Here is a 23,158-nt window from a genome sequence, read left to right on the forward strand (position 1 = left end):
TCCAGCAACAACGACCAGGATTTATTCCACATCCCTCTCCTGGAGGACGCCCAGGATGATCCCGGAGCAGATCCCAGTGCTGGGGGGGGGACGGGGATTCCCCCCAAGGGACGAACCCAGCGCTACCCGCCGGCACTAATCCCCCATCCCGCTGGGGCCGCGCCCTGGCCGCTCTCCCAGGGCACATCCCAGCGGGACCGCAGCTCGGCGCAGCCGGGCAGGGGCTGCCTGTCCTCCCGCGAGCGGAATTCCCGGCTCCCAGCGCTGGGGAGCCCGTGGCTAGATGGACTCGATCTGCTTGCGGACCTTCTCCAGCGCCCGCCGGTCCAGCACGCGCTGCCGCAGCACCACGAGCGCCGCCGCCGCCGCCGCCACGCCCAGAGCGGAGCCCACGAAGCGCCAGAAGCGCCGGGCCTCCAGCGCGGCCGAGCGGCAGCTGCGGCCCGGCCCGGCCGTCAGTGCCCCGGGCCCCGAGCCCGGGCAATTCCCGGCCCCGACCCCGGGCAATTCCCGGGTCCATCCCAGCCCCATCCCCAGGCAATTCCCGGCCCCGACCCCGGGCAATTCCCGGGTCCATCCCTGGCTCCATCCCGGCCCCATCCCCAGGCACTTCCCGGCCCCATCCCCGGCTCCATCCCGGCCCCATCCCCGGGCAATTCCCGGCCCCGACCCCGGGCAATTCCCGGCCCCATCCCCAGGCAATTCCCGGGTCCATCCCCGGCTCCATCCCCGGGCAATTCCCGGCCCCATCCCCGGCTCCATCCCCGGGCAATTCCCGGCCCCATCCCCGGGCAATTCCCGGCCCCATCCCCGGGCAATTCCCGGCCCCATCCCCGGCTCCATCCCCGGGCAATTCCCGGCCCCATCCCCGGCTCCATCCCCGGGCAATTCCCGGCCCCATCCCCAGGCAATTCCCGGCCCCATCCCCGGGCAATTCCCGGCCCCATTCCCGGCTCCATCCCGTCCCGTCCCCGGGAATTCCCGGCCCCGATGGAATTCCCAGCTCGGATCCCGCGGGAATGACCAGCCCCAATCCCACAGGAGGTCCCAGCCTCGATCACCCGTTAATTCCCAGCCCTGGTCCCGCAAGAATTCACAACTCCAATCGCACAGGAGTTCCCGGCCCCGATCCCTCTGGAATTCCCAGCCCCACTCCCCCGTTAATTCCCGGCCCCACCTCTTGTACTCATCCCGGTGGGACGAGGCGCAGTTGATCTTCTCGATGAAGCCGGTGGGGCCGCAGGCCGGGATCGTTTTCTGCACGGAGGGGTCGGTCAGGGAGAGACCCCCGGGAAAACCGGGCACACGCCGAGCCCCGCAGCCGCCCCGGGCGAGCCGCACTCACCATCTCGAAGCCGGAGCACCGCGTGCACTCCTGGGCAACCACGAACTGCTCCACCCGCCAGCACGGCGTGGCCGCCGCGGGGCTCGCTGCGGGGGGAGCGCGTTACCGGCACCGGACAGAGCCCGGCACCGGACAGAGCCCGGGCACCGGACAGAGCCCCGGACCGGACAGAGCCCGGGCACCGGACAGAGCCCGGCACCGGACAGAGCCCGGCACCGGACAGAGCCCCGGGGACCGGACAGAGCCCGGGCACCGGACAGAGCCCCGGACCGGACACACCGCACCGACTCCAGCCTCCCAACCCCGGGTCCAGCCCGGTCCGAGCCCCCGAGATCAGACCGAGCCTCCCAGCCCCGGGTCTATCCCGGTCCGAGCCCCCCGGTCCGAGCCCTCACATCGCGGTCCGAGCCCCCGGGTCCAGACCGAGCCCCCCGGTCTGAGCCCCCCGACCCCGGTCCGAGCCCCCGGGACCGTCCCCAACGCCGGCCCGGCCCTGCTCACCGGGCCGCTCCTCGCTCGCCGCCGCCGCCGCCGCCGCCGCCGGGCTGTGGGCACAGAGGAGCTGCCGTGAGGGCCCGCACCGGGCCCGGCCCTCCCACTCCCGGTGCCCCCCGCTCCCCGCTCACCGCAGCACCGCGCTCAGCACCGCCAGCAGCACCGCGAGGGCGCCGGGCCCCATCGGGGCGCCGGGATCCGCGGGAAAGCCCCAGGAACCCGCGCGATCCTCCGGGAGCTACCGGGAGCTACCGGGCCCGGCCCGGCCGCCACAGCGGCGCCGCCATGTTGGAACTGCCGGGGGCGCCGGGAGGGGAAGGGCGGGGCCTGGCGGGGGCGCCGGGCTCAGCCAATAGGATAGAGGGGCGTGGCCACAAGACCACAAAGGGGCGTGTTTTAACCATAACGGGAACTACTTATTTAATTAGAGGCGTGGTTTACAGTTTAATTTGGGCGTGGATATGCGCTCGGTGTGGGGCGTGGTTATGAGAGTGGGCGTGGTAAAATACAAATTTGGTGCTGTGGGCGTGGCTTGGGCGCGGCCTCGCCGCCGCTCGTCCCGGTGCCGGTGCCGGTGCCGACAGCAATCCCGGTCCCGGTATCGGTCCCGCTCCCGATCGCAGTCCTGATCCTGACCCTGATCCCGATCCCGGTCCCGGTCCCGGTCCTGACTGCAATCCCGGTCCCGGTGCCGGTCCCGATCCCAATCGCAATCCCGGTCCCGGTATCGGTCCCGCTCCCGATCGCAGTCCTGATCCTGACCCTGATCCTGATCCCGGTCCCGATCGCAATCCCGACCCCGGAGGTAACGGGAGCGGGGATCGCAGTCCTGATCCTGATCCTGATCCTGATCCTGATCCCGATCCCGATCCCTGTCCCGGTCCCGGTCCTGACTGCAATCCCGGCCCCGGTATCGGTCCCGATCCCAATCGCAATCCCGGTCCCGGTATCGGTCCTGATCCCGATCGCAGTCCTGATCCTGATCCTGATCCTGATCCCCATCCCGATCCCGGTCCCGATCCCTGTCCCGATCCCTGTCCCGGTCCCGATTGCAATCCCGATCCCGTTCCCGGTCCCGGTCCCGGTCCCGGTCCCGTTCCGCCCCCTCCACCCCCATCAAAGACACTGCGGAGCCGGGACAAGGCACAGCGGGGCTTTATGGCACAAGGAGAGCGGGGGGCAGCCCCAGATCCCCCCGATCCCCCCAGATCCCTCCGGAGAGGCGCCCGCGCTGCCCCGGGGGTCTCGGGGAGCCCCTACCCCAGCGAGCACCTCCCGCCGGCCTTCCGGGGGGGGCCGGGCTCCAGCAGGGCCCTGCTGCTGCTGCCGGGGGGCTGCGGGGACACCGGGGGGTCAGGGGGGCGCAGGGGGTCCCCGGCCTGCCCCCCGCCCCCCCCAGATCTCGGCCCCACTCACGGCTTTGCGGAAGGATTTGTGCAGGATGTCCCGCGCCAGCGTGCGGAAAGCCTGGGGGCACGGGGGCTGCTCAGAGGGGGGCAGCGCCCGGGACCCCCCCGGGAGGAGGGAGGGACCCCCTGTCCCGGCAGGGCACCCCAGGGACCCCCCCTCACCTCCTCCACGTTCTGGCTGGACTTGGCGCTGGTCTCGAAGAAGCGAATCCCGTGTTCCCTGGCCAGCTGAGCGAGCGCCACCCCCTGAGCCCCCCGAGACCCCCCCCCCAATCCCAATAAACCCCCCTGAGCCCCGTGAGCCCCCCAAGACCCTTCCCCAATCCAAATAACACCCCCAGCACCCTGAAAACCCCCAATCCCAATAACCCCCCCAATCCCAATAACCCCCCCAGCCCCCCGTGACCCCCCAACCCCAATAACCCCCCCAGCCCCCCGTTGACCCCCCCAGCCCCACAGAGCGCCCCCAGTCCCACCCCCACAGACTCCTCCAGCACATCCCCAAAGCCCCCCAGGACCCCCCAGCCCCGGAGCCACCCCCAGAATCTTCCAGACGCCCCCGCCCCACAGAGCCCCCCCAACCCCAGCCCCAGGGACCCCCCCGAGCCCCCTCCCACCTTCTCGGCCGCGTCCCGCTGCACTTTCCTCCTCCCCTCCATGTCGCACTTGTTGCCCAGGAGGAGCCGCTCGACCCCGGCCGAGGCGTTCTGGGGAGGGGGGGGGACACGGGCAGGACCCTGGCGACCCCCGCCCGGCCCCCCCCGGGACCCCCCCGCCCACCTCCTTGATGCTTTTCATCCAGTTCTGGATGTTCTCGAAGGATTTCTCGTCCGTGATGTCGTACACCAGCACGATGCCCTGGGGGGGCCGGGGGTCACCAAGGGTCCCGCGGTTTTGGGGAGGGGTCCTCGCCCCCAGGGCCCCCCCCAGGGCTGCAGCCCCCTCCCCGTACCACGGCTCCGCGGTAATAGGCCGTGGTGATGGTTTTGAAGCGCTCCTGTCCCGCCGTGTCCCTGCGGAGATTTGGGGATTTTGGGGGGATTTTTGGGGGGAATTTGGGGGTCTCCTCCCCTCCCCGAGCATCCCCCCGACTCACCAGACCTGCAGCTTGATCTTCTTGCCATCGATATCCACAGTGCGGATCTTGAAATCGATCCCTGGGGGAGAGGAGGGGGGCGCTGGGAGCGGAACCGGTCCCCTCCCGGTGCTCCCGGTGCTCCCGGTCCCCTCCCGGTGCTCCCGGTGCCCTCCCGGTCCCCTCCCGGTGTTCCCGGTGTTCCCGGTGCCCTCCCGGTGCTCCCGGTGCTCCCGGTCCCCTCCCGGTGTTCCCGGTGCTCCCGGTGCTCTCCCAGTGCTCCCAGTGCCCTCCCAGTGCTCCCGGTGACCATCTGGCTCCCCGGGAAAGGGCGGGGGGCGAAATCCGGGAGGGGAATCCCGGGGTGGAATTCCGGGGTGGAATTCCGGGGTCCCGGTGGGGGGTTCTGGTGAGTTCCAGGGTGGGGGTCCCGGGGATTTTGGGACAGGGGTCCCGGTGAATCCCGGTTTGGGGGGTCCCGGTGAATCCCGGTTTGGGGGGTCCCGGTGAATCCCGGCTGGGGATCCCGGAGGGGTCCCAGGATGGGGTTCCCAGCGGGGGGGTCCCGGACAGCCCCGGTGGGTCCCGTTGGGAGGTCCCGGTGAATCCCGGAGGTTCCCGGTTGGGGAGGGTCCCACTGGGGGGGGGTCCCGGACAATCCCGGAGGGTCCCGGTTTGGGGGGTGCCGGTGACTCCCGGTGGGTCCCCGCTGGGGGGTCCCGGGGGGGTCCCGGGGGGGGTCCCGGGGGGGTCCCGCTCACCGATGGTGGAGATGTAGGTGCTGCTGAAGTTGTCCTCGGCGAAGCGGATGACGAGGCAAGTCTTGCCCACGCCGCTGTCCCCGATCAGCAGCAGCTTGAAGAGGTGGTCGTAGGCCTTGGCCATGGCCCCCGCCACCGCCCGCCGCCACCGGGACCGGCCCGGCCCCCCGGGCGGGGCCTGCCTGCGGCCCCGCCCCCCGCTGTGACGCCACGCCCCAGTGACGTCACAACACCGGCACCGTGACGTCACATTTTTATATGCCACTCCCAACATGGCGCGAGCGCCACCCTCCCGGGATGGTTCAGGCGACCTTCCCAAAATGGCAGACGGGCATGAGGGCCTCCCCAAGATGGCGGCAACGGAGGGACGTTCTCAAAGCGGCGGAAACACCAACGGCCGTACCGACAGTGAGGCACCTCCCCGGATTCCGACAGCTGAACGACCGCCCCAAATGGCGGCAATGAGAGGGGCTTTCCTCAAAGTGACAAAACTTTTAACCATCGCCCCAAAGTCTGCGACCTTCCCAAAATGGCGTCGGCCCCCTCACCGCCCCGAGCCGGCACCGCCCCACTTCCGCCCCTGGGGCCGCCCCGCAGCGGAAATGGCGGCGCGGGGCTGAGCCCGTCCCTTTCCGGCCCCTCACGCCGCCGCCGCCATGCCCGTGAGTGCGGCCCGGCCCTGCCCGCGCTCCAGCGCCGCCGCCGCCGCCGCGGGGCCGCTCCCGGCGGGGCCAGCGAGGCGCGGGAGGGCGCGGGGAAGGCGCAGGGAGGGCGGCGGGGCCGGGGGCGCGCGGGGCGCCGGGGGCGAGGAGGGCGAAGGGGGGAGCTCCAAGATGGCGGCGGCGGCGTGAGGGGACGGGGTGGGGGGGAGCGGGAGCGATGGCGCGCTCCCAGCGCTGAGCCGCCGCCGTGTCCCCGCAGCTCGCCAAGGACCTGCTGCACCCGTCTCCCGAGGAGGAGAAGCGCAAGCACAAGAAGAAGCGGCTGGTGCAGAGCCCCAACTCCTACTTCATGGACGTCAAGTGCCCCGGTGGGCTCCGAGGGCCTCGCAGGCTCCCTCCCCGTGTCCCTCTGTTGTCCCCGCGCTCTCGCTGCCCTTCGCTGTGTTCCTTTCCATGTGTTTGTTTTGCCGTCTTTTATCGTCGCTCCGTGTCCTTCCCCGTTTTTCCACCGCGATCTTTTTCCGTGTCTGTGCCGGGCTCTCCCTCCGTGTCCCCAGCGCTGGCCCGGGGTCCGTTTTCGTGTCCCTTCCCGCGTTTCCTGCCGTGTCCCGGTGTCCCTCCACGTGTCCCCTTGTCCCTCCGTGTCCCTCCACGTGTCCCGGTGTCCCTCCGTGTCCCTCCGCGTGTCCCCCCGTGACGCCGCTGTCCCCACGCTGTCCCCGCAGGCTGTTACAAGATCACCACCGTGTTCAGCCATGCCCAGACCGTGGTGCTCTGCGTGGGCTGCTCCACCGTGCTGTGCCAGCCCACGGGGGGCAAGGCCCGGCTCACCGAGGGTGGGTGTCCCGCGGGGAATTCTTTGGGAATCCCGGGGTGGGGACGGCGGGAGCTCCCTGGGGGGAATTGGAAGCCTGGGAGGGGCTGGTTCCTGCTTTGGGTGGGGGGATTTGGGACCCCCGGGGGGGCTGATTCCCCCTTCAGCAGAGTTTTGGAATTCTGGGGGGTGGGAATGCCGGGGAGAGGTTTGGGATTGTGGCTGTTTTGGGGGCTTCCCGCTGCAGGATCCCCCAAAACGCGGGCGGGGGGACGTGGGGTTGGCATTGCCGGGGGGAATTGGGGGCCCTGCAGCGGTGCCAGGCTGTGTTTGCCCCCCCAGGCTGCTCGTTCCGGCGGAAGCAGCACTGAGCCAGCCGGGATGCCACGGAGACAGACGGGAACTCCGCCCGCTCCCTGCAGCCCCCTCCGCTTCCCACCAATAAATTTTGGATAAAACACCCACACCGGGCCGGTTCTGGTTCTTGCCTGGGGGTTTGGGGGTGCGGGGAGGGAATTTCGTTGGGGTTAAGCTGAGGGGAGGTGGCCCTGCCATCCCTTTCCGTGATTCCCAAAGAATCCAAGTGCCACCACCACCCTGGGCTGGGACAAATCTCCTGCCCGTCCCTGTGGGGCTGCTCCAGCTGCACTCAGTTGGGAATTCCACCTGGATGAACCTTTTCTGGCTGTGTTTAACTGGAGGAACTGGGAATATCCGTGTGTCTGCTCCCCACGGTGCCCTGATCCTCTTCCCATCCCAGAATTTTCCGGGGCTTTCCTGTGGGGTGACCGCCAACGGGGGAAGATCTGAGGGGAATAACCGGGATGTTTTCCCCAATTTTGGGGTGAACTGGGGGCTCAGCTCTCCCCACTCCCCCCTGGAGCTCCCAAATCCCCCCTGAGCCGTGGCCCCGCTCTCCTGGGAGCCTCTCCGGGGTTTTTGGGGTGCAGGAAGGAGGAGCCCCTCCCCGCTGCCCCCTCAGACCCGAACTGAAATGCGATCGGCACTTTCGGTTCCTCATTCCCTCATTTCCTGGCTCGTGATTTCTGCCCCCGGCGCCCCAAATCCCGGCGTGCCGGCACCGGGAGCGCTCCGGATCCGACCCCGGACCCCCTCCCGGCCCCTCCCTGGTGCTGGAGCAGCTCCTGGAGGTAATTTGGGCAAATTTGGGCTCCTTTCATGCGCCAATCCCCGCCCCAGCAGCGCTTTGAGGAACTAAAACTCCAGGACAAGCGGATTTATGGGGGTTTGGGGTCTGTCTTACCCCGGATCTCCGCCTGGCCTGGGGGGCTGTCGGTGTATCCCATCCCGGAGAGCGCCGCTTGGGGGAAATTTGGGGATTTTTGGGCATGGATTGTCCCAGGCTGGCTCGGATGTGTCCCGGCCTGCCCTCACGGACGCGGGGCTGGCTCCCAGACTCTCCCCTGCACGAATTTTGGGGCTGGCTCCCGGACTCTCCCCTGCAGGAATTTTGGGGCTGGCTCCCGGACTCTCCCCTGCAGGAATTTTGGGGCTGGCTCCCGGATTCTCCCCTGCACGAATTTTGGGGCTGGCTCCCGGACTCTCCCCTGCAGGGAATTTTGGGGCTGGCTCCCGGATTCTCCCCTGCAGGGAATTTTGGGGCTGGCTCCCGGACTCTCCCCTGCAGGGAATTTCGGGGTGCGTGTCCGGGCGGGCCGGTGGCACCGCCAGGTCACCGCGGTGTTGTCACCTCCCTGCCCAGACCGGATTTGTCAGCGAGGGGTCAATCCCGGCTCCGAGCCCTCGGCTCCTGCTCTGGATCCCGGGATGGAGCCGCTGGCTCCTGCCACCCTGCTGGCCCTGCTGCTGCTGGCCCTGGGACACCCCGACCCCGCGCTGGACCGGCACTGGCAGCTCTGGAAAAAATCCTACGGGAAGGAATATCACCCCCAGGTGGGAATGGGACAGCTGGGGGTGTCCTGGAATGCCCCAGGATTTTTTGGGGCTTTCCTGGGGGGTGAGCAGCAGTGGGAGAAGATCTGATGGCGCTTCTGAGCCAGGCATGACCCAGCTGGGGCCTTTACTGGGATGAACTGGGGGTGGGATGGCTCTGGAGGGGCTGTCCCGGCTCTCACAGGGCCCTGCTGGAATTCCAGGAGGAGTTTCTCCGTCGCCTGACGTGGGAGAAGAACCTGTGGCTGGTGACCCTGCACAACCTGGAGCACTCCCTGGGGCTGCGCTCCTACACGCTGGGCATGAACCACCTGGGGGACATGGTGGGTGCTGGGAGCCCTCTGGAATTGCCCGGAGGGTGACTGAACTGGGATTTCGGTGGGTCCGGGGTGGGAAAACTCCCGACATCCCCCTGAGCCCGTCCTGGTGGGATCCAGCAGCCAGGGACAGGCTGCTCTGGAATTCTGTGGGGAAAGAACTCCCTGCAGTGGGATTTGGGGCACACAGGGGGAGCTGTCCTGGTCATTTGGATATTTATGGATCATCCCTTTTCTGTATCCCAAATTTGGGGGTGGTTTAATGACCCAGTTTCCAGGGATTGTGGGGAACTGGAGCTGAGCTTTTCCTTTCCTGATGAAAATCTGGAAATTAAATGGAAAACCAAGGAGTTGAGGATCCCCTACAGCCAATTCCACCTCAGAATCCCCAGACACCCTCGGGTGGGGCTGGGAATCACCCGCTGGGGTTTCCCTCCCCACCAGACCAGCGAGGAGGTGGCGGCCTCGCTGACGGGGCTCCAGCTGCATCCCCGTCCCCGCCGGAATTCCGCGCCCCCGGCCGCGCTCCGGCCGCTGGGCGCCGTCCCCGCGGCGCTGGACTGGCGGGGACAAGGGCTGCGTGACCGAGGTGAAGAACCAGGTGAGCCTCGCCCCGGCAGCCCCGCGCTGCTCCCGGGGCAGCTGCTGAGCCTCTCCCGGCTCCTCGCCAGGGCGCCTGCGGATCCTGCTGGGCCTTCAGCGCCGTGGGAGCGCTGGAAGCGCAGGTGAAGCTGAAAACCGGGAATTTGGTGTCGCTGAGCGCCCAGAACCTGGTGGATTGCTCCGGGATGTACGGGAACAAGGGCTGTGCCGGGGGGGTTCATGACGGGGGCGTTCCAGTACATCATCGACAACGGCGGCATCGAGTCCGACGAGTCCTATCCCTACACGGCCCAGGTGGGAAAAGCTCCTTTCCAGGAAAACTCATGGAAACCTCACCCTGTTCTTGTTTTCCTCCCATCCAATTCCCCCTTGCCCGGTTTCCTGGTGGCACCTCAGGATCCAAAGCCATCCCAGGAACCTTGGGATTTTTTGGAGGGGAGTGACTGGACCGGGAGCTGGAATTCCTACCTGGTTATTTCAACATTTCTTAAGCAACGAGCTGGAGGGGAGGGGAAAAATGGGTCAGGAGCCTCCTGAAAACACGATTCCAGGAAATGGGTCAGAGCAACAACAGCTCCATCCAAGAAAAAGTGGGATTTAACTCTCCAAACATGGAGCTACACAGGGAAAAGCTGTTCCTGGGGTCTGGAGGGAATGAGAAGCATCTGTGGATAGAGAGGATGAGGATGGAGGCTTGTGCTGGGTTTAGTTGGGATTGGGAAGGGGGAACCAACCCCCGGATAGGGTTGGAGTGATGTTTTTGAGGAAAAGGGGCAGAGAATCCAGTGGGAAACAAACCAAGGATGGGGAAGGCGGGGCTGGAGGGGCTCAGATGGGGGTCTGGGAACACTCCGGATCCCACTGGCTCATTCCCGTTTCCGGGCTCATTCCTGTCTCTTGGCTCATTCCCATTTCCCAGGTCATTCCCATTCCTTAGCTCATTCCCATTCCTTAGCTCATTCCCATTCCTTAGCTCATTCCCATTTCGCAGCTCACTCCCGTTTCCCGTCTCATTCCCGTTTCCTGGTTCGTTTCCATTTTCCATCCCATTCCCGTTTTCCATCCCATTCCAATTTCCCGTCTCATTCCCATTTCCCATCTCATTCGTTTCCCATCCCATTCCCATTCCTTGGCTCATTCCCATTTCCCGTCTCATTCCCATTTCCCGTCTTGTTCCCATTTCCCATCCCATTTCCATTCCCCATCCCATTCCCATTTCCCGTCTTGTTCCCATTTCCCATCTCATTCCCGTTTCCCGCTGTTCCCGTTTCCTGGTTCATTCCCATTTCCCGTCTCATTCCCATTTCCCATCCCATTCCCATTCCCCATCCCATTTCCATTCCCCATCCCATTCCCATTTCCCATCCAGTTCCCGTTTCCCATCCCGTTCCCGTTTCCCACCCCATTCCCATTTCCGTTTCCCCACTCGTTCCCGTTTCCCGGCAGAACGGGACGTGCCACTACAACGCCTCCGCCCGCGCCGCCTCCTGCTCCCGGTTCCTGGAGCTGCCCGCGGGCGACGAGGCCGCGCTCAGGGACGCCGTGGCCACCGTGGGCCCCGTGGCCGTGGCCATCGACGCCACCCGGCCCAGCTTCTTCCTGTACCGCTCCGGTGAGGGCTCGGCGTTGGCCGGAATTCGGGAATGCGGGGGTTCCTTCCTGGAGGGAGCCTGGGGCGGGATGGTCTTGAGGCCTTTAGGGCTCTTCCAAATCCGCCTCCTTCCTTTCCTTCACCCCAGAATCCTTCCTTGGTGAGCGGGATCCTTGGGAATTGGGGTGGGATTTGGGGGGCTGGCGGTGAATTCCTGGAGGGAGGCTGGGATCGGCTGGAATTCCGGGTTTTCTCCCTCCCCAGGGGTGTTTGACGACCCCCAGTGCTCGCAGGAGGTGAACCACGGCGTGCTGGTGGTGGGATACGGCTCCCTGGACAACAAGGAGTATTGGCTGGTGAAGAACAGGTAAAACCAGGGAATTCTGCAGTATTCCCAGCTGCAGGGAACCCACAAGGATCAGAGTGGTCCCAGCCCTGGACACCCCCAAACTCCCACCTTGTCCCTCGGGGCCTTGTCCCGGTGCTTCTTGGCCCGTGGGAGGGTTGGAACGATGATCCATAATTCCATTCCAACCCAACCCACTCCATAATCCCACGATTTTGGGTTTGGAGCTGCCCAAATCCATGTGGATGTGGCACTCAGGGACACATTCCCTTGGTGGCTTCCTCAGCCTCGGGGACAGCTGGGCTTTGTGATTTCTGAGGACTTTTCCAACCCCGAACGGGTCCGTGAACCCCAGGATTCCAAAGGATTCTCCTTTAGAAACGCACAAATTCCAGGACCGCTGGGAACGTGCCTTTTGCAGCATTCCCCAAACCCCCTGATTTTAAACACCCCCACACCGAGGGGTTTCCCCTGTGCCCTCTCCCCTCCCCACAGCTGGGGCGTGCACTTCGGAGACGCGGGCTACATCCGCATGGCCCGCAACGCCTCCAACCTCTGCGGCATCGCCAGCTACGCCTCCTACCCGCTCATCTAGCCAGAGCCGCCTCCCAGAGCTCCGGATTTCCGTGGATCCCGTCCCAGCAGGGAGCCCTGCGCCTCCAGGCGTCGTCTGGTGGTTGGGTCCGTGGGCTGGGAGGGGATCCTGGGTGTGGGAGTGGGAATGGTGTTGGTGGGAATCCAGGAATGGTTTTGTGGCGGGGGGAAATTGGGGGTAAAATGGTGATTCCTGCAGGAATCGGGTGCAGGGATCACAGAGATCAGGTACAGGGATCATTGGAATTGGGATTGGGTACCAGGATCATTGGGATCACTGGGATAAGATACAATGATCACTGGGATCATTGTGATTGGGTACCAGGACCATTGGGATCAAGTATCAGGATCACAGGGATCATTGGGATCACTGGGATCAGGTACAATGGTCACTGGGATCATTGGGATTGGGTACCAGGATCACAGGGATCATTGGGCTCACAGGGATAATTGGGATTGGGTATCAGGATCACAGGGATAATTGGGATTTGGTGCCAGGATCACAGTGATCATTTGGATCATGTACTGGGATCACAGGGATCATTGGGATCAGGTACTGGGATCACTGGGATCATTGGGATCAGGTACCAGGATCACAAGGATCATTGGGATCGGGTACCAGGATCACAGGGATCATTGGGATTGGGTGCTGGGATCATTGGGGTCATTTGGATCACGTATCAGGATCACAGGGATCGTGGATTCCTCCCTCCGGAGCTGCTGGAGTTGCAGATATTCACGGAAAATAAAAGATTGCATTTTGCTGCCTCAAAACTCTGATATTTGGATGCAAAGATTTGGAGATAATCCCCACCCCCCCCAAAAAAAAATTCCAATATTTTGGGTGTCTCCCTCACCCCACAGCCAAGAATTCCGTGTTGGTGGATGGAGATCCCGGGGGAACAGTGTCCCTTTGTCCCTGCACAACGTCCCCGGGGCTGGAATTCCTCAGCCCCGCTCCCACCCCTCCCTTGCCGGTGGGATCCGGGCTGCCGGGAGGCTCGGAGCGCCGGGAATCTCACCGGGATCGGGGTAAGGACGATCCCAGCGGGATCTGCTGCCGCTCCCGTGGGATTCCGAGCCGGGAAAAGGGCGAGGGTGGCTCATTCCCGGAGCTGCCTCGGGACTCGGGGCGGGTTTTGTTGGGAAAAGGAGTTGTCCCTGTTGGATCCCCAAATCCTGGCAGCGCCGGGAATGCTGCTCCTGGATTTCGGGAGGTGGAGCTGTGACATGGGGGAGAGACCCCCGCGCCCGAGGGGACCCTGGTGAGGAGGAGCCAATTCCAGAACCGCCTCGGAAATCAAGGAATGATTCAGGCTGGAAAAGCCCTCGGCGAAAAATTCCACCTGGAATATTTCTGGCTTTTTGGGGTCTCGGCTCCTTGGAAGGAATTTTTGTCCCGCCGTGGAATCACGGCTCGGCTTGGCAAGGACCCAAAGACCCCGTTCCCACCTCCATCCAGGAATTTAAACCCCAAGTTCCCAAATTCCGCCCTAATTCCAAAGGTTTCTGCACACAAACACGGCGGGGAGCTCTCCGGGGCGGACCAGGAAACGCGGGGCCAAAATTTAACCCCAAAAAAACCTGGCAAAACTCTCACTCCCTGCCCTGGAGGGGAAAAAAAAAAAATCCCTGGAATAGAGAATTCCCGACAAAACCCCCGGGAAAGCTTCGGGAGCGGGCAGGGCTCGGCTCCCGGAGGTGTCACCTCTGGCACCTCCCGAATCCCGCACAAAGGTCCCCGTTCCGCCCGTTTGTTTGAACAAGCACATTCCCGGCGGGACAAACCCCCGGGAATGCCCAGAGCGAGACGGAACCCGAGGCCGTTTGGCTCCGGAGAGGCGGAATTCGGGGGTTTTCTGGGATTTCTGGGCGCTCCCGGAGCTTTTCCAAGGACATTCCCGGTAGGTGGGAATTCCTTCCCTCCCCCCGGCGGTGCTGAGGGCCCGCAGGTGCCTCCGGGGCGGGACGGAGCCGATCCAGCCGGGACTGACTCGTTCCGTGCTGGATTTGTCCCAGGAGATGAAACCCCGCCCGGTGCCCGAGGTGTGTGACCCGCCTGGAACCGGGACAAGGTGGGGGCAGCCCGTGGATTCGGGGTTCAGTCCCGTGGATTCGGGGTTCTGCCGGCAGCGGGTCGGAAAATTGGAAATATTCCGCGGGGGGGAGAAGAATTCTTGCCTTTGGGGCAGGGAAAACTGAGGCACGGAGCCAGCCCCGCCCTGCCCGCGGTGTTTTGGGGGTGCCCAGCTGGATTATCCCGAAATCCACGGGAAGGGGAGGCGGGAAGGGGCAGCTGGACCCCCGGGGGGGACGCGGGGGCTGCTCCCGATCCTGAAAAACGCTGGAAAGGGAACTGGGGAGGAGGGGGGGGAAGGAGTGGAGCGGTTCCGGATTTGGGGGAAGGGGAGCGGCACCCCGGGACCTGCGGGAAAAGGGTTAACCGGGAGAAGATCTGCCCGGCCGGGAGGTTCCTGGTTGGTTCGGAGCGCCGCAGGGGAGGGGCAGGGGGCGCGGGGCTGCGACCCCGGCGCTCGGGGAATTGGGAATTTCCGGCGGGCACCGAGCTCACCCCCCCACCGCCGCCACCCCCAGGTACGGCCGGGGTGTCCCGGGGTGTCCCGGGGTGACCCGGGGTGACCTGGGGTGACCCAGAGTGACCTGGGGACAGCCCCACCCCCCCAGAGTCCCCCCTGAGCCCCCCCCGGCCCCGCTGTCACCTCTGAGGCCACCCCCGGGGTCACGACCCTCGAGCCGTCCCCGTCCCCCCCAAAGCCCCCGGGATGGGGGATCCCCCGCCGATGATCCCGGGAAACACCGGGACCCCCCCATTCCCGAGCGTCACCCCCGCCCCGAACCCCTCCGGGATTCCCGGGATGGTCCCGAACCCCTCTGGAATTCCCGGGATGGTCCCGAACCCCTCCGGGAGTCCCGGGATGGTCCCGAACCCTCCGGGAGTCCCGGAATTGCAGCAAAGCCACTGGGAAGGGTCCCCACGGTTCCCTCCCCCGGGACCCCCCGGGGATGAGTCTGGGGGCAGCTCCCGAAATTCCCCGGGCCGTTATCCCGCTGTTCCCGCAGCCCGGCCGGGATCCGCCGGCATTTTGGGGATGTCCCAGGATCGGGATTTTTGGGGAATTGTCCCCAGGATCGGGATTTGGGGGGAATTGCCCCCAGAACAGGGATTTTGGGGGAGCTGCCGCAGGATTTCCCTTTCCCTTTCCCTGCCCCGGAGCTTGGATTTGCATCCTGAGATTCCCACAGGCTCTGGGAAGCTCCTGCTTGCTCTCCTGCACCTGGATGAGCCCGGGAGCCCCAAAATCTTGGGGGGCTGGCAGATTTTTGGGAAGAGCCGTGCCTGTGGTTTTCCCCTGGAGCGATGGCCGCGCTCCTCTCCTCATTTTTTGATGATTCCATGTTTATTATTCCACGTTTGTGGCCGATCCCCGGCAGATCCACAAAGGAAAGAAGTTTTTTTTTAAAATTAAATCAGCTGACCGGGCTGGGAATGTAAAAACAGGAAAACGGCTGAGCTCATCCCAGCTCATCCCAGCTCATCCCAGCTCATCCAGTCCTGTCCCTGTCCCTGCGGGGTGAGTCTGGCAGGAGGTGCCAGCCTGGGGATGGTGCTGGGATTTGGGGATGGTGACACCGGGCTGGGACACGGGGGGATCCCCCAGATCCAGGAGGGGTCCAGGAGGGGTCCCGAGGCCCCCAGGGGATCCCAGCAGGAGCAGCCGGCTCGGGATGCTCAGGGGGTGTCGGGGTTCAGGGAGGGATGTTGGGGTTCTCAGAGGATGTGGGATTTTGGGAGGGGGTGTCGGGATTCCCAGGGGTTTTCTAGAATGGTGTGGCCTTTTAGGGAGCCATGGCCAGACTGAAATCCCCCAGATCCCACCCCAAAACCCGCTCAGATCCCATCCCAGATCCCATCCCAGATCCCATCTCAGATCCCATCCAGATCCCATCCCAAACCTCGCCGTGTTCCCACCCCACAGCCTCTCCCAGCCCCATCCCAAATCCACCCCAGGCCCCATCCCGGATCTCCCGGTCCCCCTGAAGCCCCCTGGGCCCCTCTCCCCGCTCCGGGGGGTTCATCCCTCCCCTCAGGAGGTGGGAATTTGGGGGCTCGGATGAGCTGCACCCTTGTGGGGTCACCTGGGGTGGGGGTGTCCAGTCCCAATCCCATTCCCATTCCCATTCCTAATCCCAATTCCATTCCCGTTCCCTCTCCCATTCCTAATCCATTTCCCATTCCATTGCCTTTTCCATCTCCATTCCCCATTCCCATTCCTGTCCCCATTCCCAATCCCAATCCCAATCTCTTTCCCTCTGCCATTCCCATTTCCTTTCCATTCCCGTTTCCGTTCCCATTCCCGTTTTCCGTTCCCATTCCTGTCCCTATTCCCATTCCCAATCCCAATCCCAATCTCTTTCCCTCTGCCATTCCCATTCCATTTCCCGTTCCCTCTCCCATTCCCGTTCCCGTTCCCGTTCCCGTTCCCAGCCGATCTCCCGCCCCAATTCCCGGGTTTAATCAGTAACCAGCAGAGCTCAGCCTCGCCCCCGGGTGGGTTTTGGGTGCCGCAGCCCCCCCGGGGGCGTTGGGGACCCTCCAGTGGCCCGCGGGACACGGGAACGACCCCCCCGCTCGGGGCGGGGGGCAGCACTCAGCTGAGACCCCCCAAAATCACCCCAGGGCTGGGCCGGACCCCCGACCCCTCCACAACCCTCCCGCAGCGCCCGGCCCTGAGCGGCACCGGGAGCCCCCGGATCCTGGAGCCCCCCCAGAGCCTGGAGCACCCCCGGATCTGTAGCACTCCGAGATCCTGGAGCACCCCCAAGTCCTGGAGCACCCCCGGATCCTGGAGCCCCCCCGAGATCCTGGAGCACACCCAGAGCCTGCAGCACCCCAAGATCCTAGATCACCCCCAAATCCTGGAGAACCCCCGGATCCTGTAGCATCCCCCAGAGCCTGGAGCCCCCTCAGATCCTGCAGCACCCCAAGATCCTGGAGCCCCCCCAGAGCCTGGAGCACTCCGAGATCCTGGAGCACCCCCAGAGCCTAGAGCACCTCAAGTCCTGGAGACCCCCAAATCCTGGAGTACCCCCAAAATCCTGGAGCACCCGAGATCCTGGAGCACCCCCAAGTCCTGGAGCACCCCTGGATTCTGGAACACCCCCGGATCCTGTAGCACCCCCAGAGCTGGAACACCCCCAGACCCTGCAGCACTCCAAGACCCTGGAGCCCCCCCGGATCCTGGAGCCCCCCGAGATCCTGGAGCCCCCCGAAGCCCTGGAGCCCCCCCGAGTGACCCCGGCCCCCTGCGGGGGGGTCCCCGCGGAGCTCCCGCCCCCGAGGCGCCGCTGCGTGTCCGTCCTGGAGCCCGGCACGGCCTGGGATGAGGAGGAGGAGGGGGAGGAAGGGCGCGGGGTGTCCCTGCGGAGAGCCGGGGCGCCCCTGGATCCTTTCCGCCGGCACAGCTGGGAGCCGGGCCGGGACCCGCGGGGCATCCCGGGCTACGAGCACCTCAGGTAGGGGGGACCCCCTGAGCCCCCAAATCCGGCGGGCTCGGGTGTCCTCTGCAACCCCCGAGACCCCAAACCCAAACCGGGATCAGCCCTGCCCCGGGGGGGACACCCCCAATTCCCTCCTCACCCCTCGGGAGCCGCTTTGGGGGTTTCCCCTACTCGGGACCTTTGGGGGTGCCACCTCCTCTTCGGGACCCTCAAGTCCTGGAGCACCCCAAGATCCTGGAGCACCCCCAGACCCTGCAGCACCCCAAGATCCTGGATCACCCCAAGATCCTGGAGCACCCCCCAGATCCTGGAACACCCCCAAGTCCTGCAGCCCCCCGAAATCCTGGAGCACCCCCAAGTCCTGGAGCACCCCCGGATCCTCTTTGGGGGTGTCCCCCCCTCGAGAGCCATTTTGGGGTTGTCCCCTCCTCGGGACCCGCTTTGGGGGTGTCCCCGAGCTGACGGTCCCCGTTGTCCCCCAAACCCAAACTGGGATCCATCCCTGCCTCGGGGGGGACACCCCCAATTCCCTGCTCACCCCTCGGGCCCCACTTTGGGGATGTCCCCCATCCTCGGGCCCCGTTTTGGGGGGTGTCCCCTCCCCTCGGGGACCCACTTTGGGGGTGTCCCCCCCTCGGGTCCCGCTTTGGGGGTTGTCCCCGGCTGACGGTGCCCGTGTCCCCCCCAGCGGGAGCCCCGAGCAGCCGGGGGGGCTGTGCCGGCCCCGCCGCGACCCCCGCAGAGCCCCCCTGGTGCACAGCAGCGACGAGCTGGACTCGCTGCTCTGGCAGGACGAGGAGGATGAGGAGGAGGACGAGGCCGATGTCAGGCGGGCACAGGTGGGACCCTGCTGTCACCCCGGGGTCACCCGGAGCCCTCCTGAGCCGGGGGAGGGGACAGGGGACACCGGGGAGGGGGACAGGGGACACCGGGGAGGGGAGAGGGGACACCGGGGAGGGGAGAACCGAGGGAAAGTCGCACCCTGGTGGCTTTGCCATCCATCCCGGTGGCTTTGCCGTCCATCCTGGTGGCTTTGCCGCCCAGCCTGGGTGGCTTTGTCATCACCCCCAGTGGCTTTGTCGTCGCCCCGAGTGGCATTGCCACGGTTTGGGGCGAGGCTGGCATCGCCCTGGGTGGCTCTGCCATCGCCCCGGGTGGCTTTGCCATTGTCCTGCCGCTCTGCCATTGCCCGGAGTGACGCTGCCATTGTCCTCAGAGACTTTGTCACCATCTTGAGTGGCTCTGCCACACTCCTGGTGGCTTTGTCGTTGTCCCCTGTGCCTTTGCCACCCTCCCGGGTGGCTTTGCCATCACCACGAGCTGCTTGGCCCGCTGTCCAGAGCGGCCGGGACGCTGCTGTCCCTCCCTGTCCCCTGCGAGCAGCGTCCTTTTGGGGACCGATGGCGGGGAGGGAGGGTGGCAGTGCCACTGTCGCTGTCCCCGCCGCAGGAGGACGCGCGGAGGCTCCGGGGCTGGTCCCGCTTCAAATCCGCGTCCCTCGGTGTCATCGCCAGCGTCCCCGGTGAGGCCGGTGAGTGTGTCCCCGCCGGGAGGGACCCTGCTGTCCCCTCGGCGCTGTCCCTGCCCGCCACCTCGCCGCTGACGACCCAAAATCGATGGCGCTGCCACCGCGGTTAATTGTCACCCCCCCCCCGGCAGCTCCTCGCGACCCTTTTGAAATTCCTGTTCCCTTTTTTTCCAGCGGCCGAAATCCCCCCGTTCGCCTCCCAGCAGAGCCTGCTCGGCGGGTGAGTCCCCTGCTGTCCCCTCGGTGTCCCCTCGGTGTCCCCCTCCCCGCGCCTGTCACGGCCCTTCCCGGCCTCATTAGGGCGGCTGCTCCCGGGAGGCGTCACACGGGGCTGGGACAGGGATGGGGACAGGATGGGGACAGGGACAGGGATGGGGATGGGGACAGGATGGGGACAGGGACAGGGATGGGGATGGGGACAGGGACAGGGATGGGGATGGATGGGGATGGGGGATGGGGAAGGGGATGGGATGGGGATGGGGGACAGGGATGGGGACAGGGACAGGATGGGGATGGGGACAGGATGGGGACAGGGACAGGATGGGGACAGGGACAGGGATGGGGATGGGGATGGGGATGGGACAGCGACAGGGATGGGACAGGACAGGGACAGGGATGGGGACAGCGACAGGGATGGGGACAGGGATGGGGATGGGGATGGGGACAGGGATGGGACAGGGACAGGGACAGGGATGGGGACAGGGATGGGGACGGGGATGGGGACAGGGATGGGGACGGGGATGGGGACAGGGACAGGGATGGGACAGGGACAGGATGGGGACAGGATGGGGACAGGGATGGGGACAAGGCCAGGGATGGGGACGGGGCCAGGGATGGGGACACGCTGCCCTGAATGGCCGCGCCGCCAAGGACGGGCTTTTCCCCCTCCAAAGGTGGCTCTGAAGGGGATTTGTCCCCACCCGAGGGCATCTTGTCACCCCCTCGAGGGTGACTGAACTCCGAGGGTGGCTTGTCCCCCCACCCCATATGGGAATTTGTCCCCCCCAATGGGGATTTGTCCCCTCCAAAGGGGTTTGTCCCCTTCCAAGGGTGGCTTTTGTCCCCCCCCGGGGATGATTTGCCCCCTCCAAAAGCCACCCTTTTGTCCCCCCCCCCCCCCGAGGATGTCCCCAAGGAACCAAGACCACCCAGGACACCCCAGGGTTGCCCCCCCCAAACCCGGGACCCCCTCCCCGCTCCCCAAATCGGGGGGGACAGAGACACGGGAGGGGGTCCGGGAGGGGACAGAGGGGCTGGGAGGGGACAGAGGGGGATGGGGAGGGGACAGAGGGGAGGGAGGGGACAGAGGGGTGGGGAGGGGACAGAGGGGGGATGGGAGGGGACAGAGGGGGACAGAGGGGTGGGGAGGGGACAGAGGGGTGGGGAGGGGGCAGAGGGGAGGGGACAGGGGGGCTGGGAGGGGACAGAGGGGGAGGGGAGGGGACAGAGGGGGGATGGGAGGGGACAGAGGGGGATGGGGAGGGGATAGAGGGGGGATGGAGGGGACAGAGGGGACAGAGGGGGATGGGGAGGGGACAGAGGGGCGGGGAGGGGACAGGGGGGGCTCTGTGGCGGCCCGGCTGGCGGCGGGGAGGGGACACGCACGCTCCTCCCCGTTCCGGCGGGGACAGAGCGGGATTGTCCGGCCGGATCCTCCTCCCGCAGCGCCGGGAGCCGCGAGCGGCTGGCGGGGAGGCGGGGACCCCCCCGGGCCGGGAAGGGACCCCCCTGGACAGGACCCTCAGCTTCATCCGCAGGATGACCGGCAAGACAAAGGTACCGGGAAACGGGAGCGCGGCGGAGCGGCGGGACAACGGGACAACGGGACAACGGGAGAACGGGATAACGGGAGAACCGGGGAACGGAAAAACGGAATAATGGGAGAACGGGAATAACGGGAGAACGGAAAAAGGGGATAACCGGAGAACGGGGAGAAACGGAAAAACAGGATAACGGCCATAACGGGAACAACGAGAGAACGGGAATAACGGGATAACCGGGGAACGGGAGAACGGGAATAATGGGAGAACGGAATAACGGGAGAACGGGAAGAACGGGAGAATGGAAGAACGGGAGAACGGAAAAGCGGGATAATGGAACAACGGGATAATGGGAGAACGGGAACAACGGGACAACAGAACAACGGGACAACAGAAAAACGGGAGAACGGGAACGGGAAAACGGGAGAACGGGAGAACGGGATGGGCTCAGGATGCTCTGCCGTGCCTCAGTTTCCCGGCTCCCGCCCGGCTCCGCCGCTCGCTCTTTGCCAGATTTTGGGATGTAAAAGAAAGGAAAAAGGCGGGGTGTGCTCAGGGAAGGGATCCCGAGCGGATCCCCCCCTCCCCCGCCCATCCCGGCCTCTCCTGCGGCCATCCCTCCCTCGGGAATGTTCTCCTCCTGCCCCTCCCCCTGCCGTGCCTCAGTTTCCCCTCTCCCGCGTGTGTCCGAGGCGCTTTGGTGCCTCGTGGGGGGGATCCCCCCCTTTCCAAACCCCCGTCTCGGGTGGGGAAACTGAGGCACGAGGGCACACGGCAGCCGGAGGTGGCTTTGTCCCCCAGCCCGGTTTTGGGAGGGGGGGGACAAACCCCGCTGGGCCCCCCCGGGCGGCCCCGATTTGCCGCCAAGCGGAGCCGTTAATCCCTGCCCTCCTCCTCCTCCTCCCTCCTCCTCCTGCTCTTCCCGCCGGATCAGCCGCCAGCTGTTCCCATCTGGGGGGGCCCCGCGCCCCCTCCCCAGCTCCAAATCCCGCCCGGAGCCGCCGCGGGGTCCGGAACCGCCCGGCGGTTCCCGAGCTCCGGCCTTCCTCGGGAAGTTTATTGGGGTTTTTTGATGGTTTGTTTGGGATTTTGGAGGGAAAAGGCGCCTGGGAGTCGGGGTGAGCTCCGGCTCCGTGTCGGGGTGGGGAGGGGCGGCCAGGGGGGTCGCTCCCGGCTGGAACAGCGGCATATCAAGAAAAATTCTTCCCGAAACGGCTGTTTCAGGAAAAAAATAATAATTCTGCAGGGAGGGGCTCTTTTAGGGGGGGAACGGCCCCGCCCGGTCCGGGGGCCTGCAGAGCCCCCAGACCGCTCCCGGGGGCGGTGCTGGGGTGACTCCGGGGGTCCCCATGCCCCGGACCCCCCCCTTTTTTCCCCTGGCTCCGGCGTTTCCACGGCTCCCCTCGCCCCTCCCGGGGTTCCTCCGGTGTTTTTGGGTGTTTTTTGGGTGTTTTTTGTGTGTTTTTTGGGTGTTTTTTGGGTGTTTTTTGGGTTTTTGGGGTCAAATCGGGGAGGGGGAGGAGAAGCGAGGAGGAGACGAGGCTCGGGAATGGGGGGGACAGGGGGACCCCGAGCGCCGCCTCCCCCCGCCCCGCTCGGGGCCCCCCGAGGCTTTCGTTCCGCTTTGGTGACCGGGGAGTTAATTAAAATCCGCAGTTTAATTAAAATCCGGCCTTGGCAGGCCGGCAAGGAGCCGGGAATGAGTCGGGAATGAGGTGGGAATGAGTCAGGAGCAGGCCCGGCGCTTCCTGGATCTGCTCCCTTGGGGTGTTTTCCTGCATCCCGAGGATTTTTTTTCTCCTGGATCCCAGGAATCTTTTCCTGGATCCAGAGATGTTTTCCTAGATCCCAGGGATGTTTTTCCTGCACCCAGAGACGTTTTCCTGGATCCCAGGGATGTTTTCCACATCCCAGAGAGGTTTTTCTGAATCTTTGGGATGTTTTTCTGCACCCAGAGATGTTTCCCTGCACCAGGGACGTTTTCCTGAATCCCAGGAATCTTTTCCTGAATCCAGGGATGTTTTCCTGAATCTTGGGGATGTCTTCCTGCACCCAGAGATGTTTTCCTGGATCCCAGAGATGTTTTCCTGAATCCTGGGGATATTTTCCTGCACCCAGAGATGTTTTCCTGGATCCCAGGGGTGTTTCCTGCATCCCAGGAATGTTTTCCTGGATCCTGGGGATGTTTTCCGCATCCCAGAGAGGTTTTCCTGCATCCCAGGGATCTTTTCCTGGATCCCAGAAATCTTTTCCACATCCCAGAGATGTTTTCCTGGATCCCAGGCATGTTTTCCTGGATCCCAGAAATCTTTTCCTGAATCCTGGGGATGTTTTCCTGGATCCCAGAGATGTTTTCCCGGGACTGTCCCTCCCCTCTCCCCGGGGATTTCTGGCGCCGTTCCCGCCCGGCAGCCGCTGTTTGTC

General features: G+C 65.2%; 5 protein-coding genes across 7 annotated transcripts; 3 read left to right on the forward strand and 2 right to left on the reverse strand.

The window, feature by feature from the left end:
* Window positions 1-2,170, reverse strand: JTB (jumping translocation breakpoint). Its single transcript, XM_064401576.1, has 5 exons — window positions 1,972-2,170; window positions 1,847-1,890; window positions 1,346-1,431; window positions 1,178-1,257; window positions 1-436 (listed from the first exon to the last, which is right to left on the reverse strand). The coding sequence occupies exons 1-5, from the start codon at window positions 2,022-2,024 to the stop codon at window positions 280-282; spliced, it is 420 nt and encodes a 139-aa protein (XP_064257646.1). The 5' UTR covers window positions 2,025-2,170; the 3' UTR covers window positions 1-279.
* Window positions 2,171-2,925: 755 nt separating this feature from the next.
* RAB13 (RAB13, member RAS oncogene family) lies at window positions 2,926-5,514 on the reverse strand. Of its 3 annotated transcripts, none has more exons than XM_064401573.1 (8): window positions 5,086-5,514; window positions 4,351-4,406; window positions 4,202-4,262; window positions 4,030-4,107; window positions 3,867-3,956; window positions 3,412-3,477; window positions 3,257-3,307; window positions 2,926-3,174 (listed from the first exon to the last, which is right to left on the reverse strand). In XM_064401573.1, exons 1-8 carry the CDS (start codon window positions 5,357-5,359, stop codon window positions 2,957-2,959), a joined length of 894 nt encoding a protein of 297 aa, XP_064257643.1. In that variant the 5' UTR covers window positions 5,360-5,514; the 3' UTR covers window positions 2,926-2,956. The 3 variants fall into 3 exon arrangements, with proteins under 3 accessions (XP_064257643.1, XP_064257645.1, XP_064257644.1); XM_064401575.1 differs by having other exon boundaries at window positions 2,980-3,174; window positions 4,346-4,406; XM_064401574.1 differs by having other exon boundaries at window positions 2,980-3,174; window positions 3,412-3,495; window positions 4,346-4,406.
* A 92-nt stretch (window positions 5,515-5,606) lies between these two features.
* On the forward strand, window positions 5,607-7,025 carry RPS27 (ribosomal protein S27). Its single transcript, XM_064401577.1, has 4 exons — window positions 5,607-5,747; window positions 6,007-6,115; window positions 6,473-6,583; window positions 6,904-7,025. Exons 1-4 carry the CDS (start codon window positions 5,742-5,744, stop codon window positions 6,930-6,932), a joined length of 255 nt encoding a protein of 84 aa, XP_064257647.1. The 5' UTR covers window positions 5,607-5,741; the 3' UTR covers window positions 6,933-7,025.
* A 464-nt stretch (window positions 7,026-7,489) lies between these two features.
* CTSS (cathepsin S) lies at window positions 7,490-12,700 on the forward strand. The gene is given in 10 exon segments (XM_064401570.1): window positions 7,490-7,712; window positions 8,285-8,475; window positions 8,679-8,798; window positions 9,237-9,359; window positions 9,361-9,393; window positions 9,464-9,604; window positions 9,606-9,689; window positions 10,842-11,007; window positions 11,251-11,353; window positions 11,828-12,700. Coding segments are annotated over 10 exon segments (1,218 nt in total). The 5' UTR covers window positions 7,490-7,555; the 3' UTR covers window positions 11,928-12,700.
* Window positions 12,701-16,059: 3,359 nt separating this feature from the next.
* LOC135288063 (basic proline-rich protein-like) lies at window positions 16,060-20,736 on the forward strand. The gene is made up of 6 exons (XM_064401347.1): window positions 16,060-16,074; window positions 16,899-17,461; window positions 17,751-18,285; window positions 18,896-18,977; window positions 19,149-19,194; window positions 20,640-20,736. The coding sequence occupies exons 1-6, from the start codon at window positions 16,060-16,062 to the stop codon at window positions 20,734-20,736; spliced, it is 1,338 nt and encodes a 445-aa protein (XP_064257417.1).
* Window positions 20,737-23,158: the final 2,422 nt, after the last annotated feature.

Source organism: Passer domesticus, chromosome 32 (assembly GCF_036417665.1).
Source record: "Passer domesticus isolate bPasDom1 chromosome 32, bPasDom1.hap1, whole genome shotgun sequence".
Classification (NCBI taxonomy): domain Eukaryota; kingdom Metazoa; phylum Chordata; class Aves; order Passeriformes; family Passeridae; genus Passer; species Passer domesticus.

Excerpts from the sequence above, each read along its gene's own strand:
- JTB (XM_064401576.1), bottom strand. The coding sequence starts at position 2,024 with ATGGGGCCCGGCGCCCTCGCGGTGCTGCTGGCGGTGCTGAGCGCGGTG. Across the intron at positions 1,891-1,971 it reads GTGCTGAGCGCGGTGCTGCG|CCCGGCGGCGGCGGCGGCGG; the intron begins GTGAGCGGGGAG and ends CTGTGCCCACAG. Across the intron at positions 437-1,177 it reads CACCGGGATGAGTACAAGAG|CTGCCGCTCGGCCGCGCTGG; the intron begins GTGGGGCCGGGA and ends GCCGGGCCGCAG.
- RAB13 (XM_064401573.1), bottom strand. The coding sequence starts at position 5,359 with ATGTTGGGAGTGGCATATAAAAATGTGACGTCACGGTGCCGGTGTTGT. Across the intron at positions 4,108-4,201 it reads CCTATTACCGCGGAGCCGTG|GGCATCGTGCTGGTGTACGA; the intron begins GTACGGGGAGGG and ends CGGCCCCCCCAG. Across the intron at positions 3,175-3,256 it reads ACAAATCCTTCCGCAAAGCC|CCCCCCGGCAGCAGCAGCAG; the intron begins GTGAGTGGGGCC and ends GTGTCCCCGCAG.
- RPS27 (XM_064401577.1), top strand. Across the intron at positions 6,116-6,472 it reads CATGGACGTCAAGTGCCCCG|GCTGTTACAAGATCACCACC; the intron begins GTGGGCTCCGAG and ends CTGTCCCCGCAG. Across the intron at positions 6,584-6,903 it reads CAAGGCCCGGCTCACCGAGG|GCTGCTCGTTCCGGCGGAAG; the intron begins GTGGGTGTCCCG and ends TTGCCCCCCCAG.
- LOC135288063 (XM_064401347.1), top strand. Across the intron at positions 17,462-17,750 it reads CCGGGCTACGAGCACCTCAG|ATCCTGGAACACCCCCAAGT; the intron begins GTAGGGGGGACC and ends AGCACCCCCCAG. Across the intron at positions 19,195-20,639 it reads CAGCAGAGCCTGCTCGGCGG|CGCCGGGAGCCGCGAGCGGC; the intron begins GTGAGTCCCCTG and ends CTCCTCCCGCAG.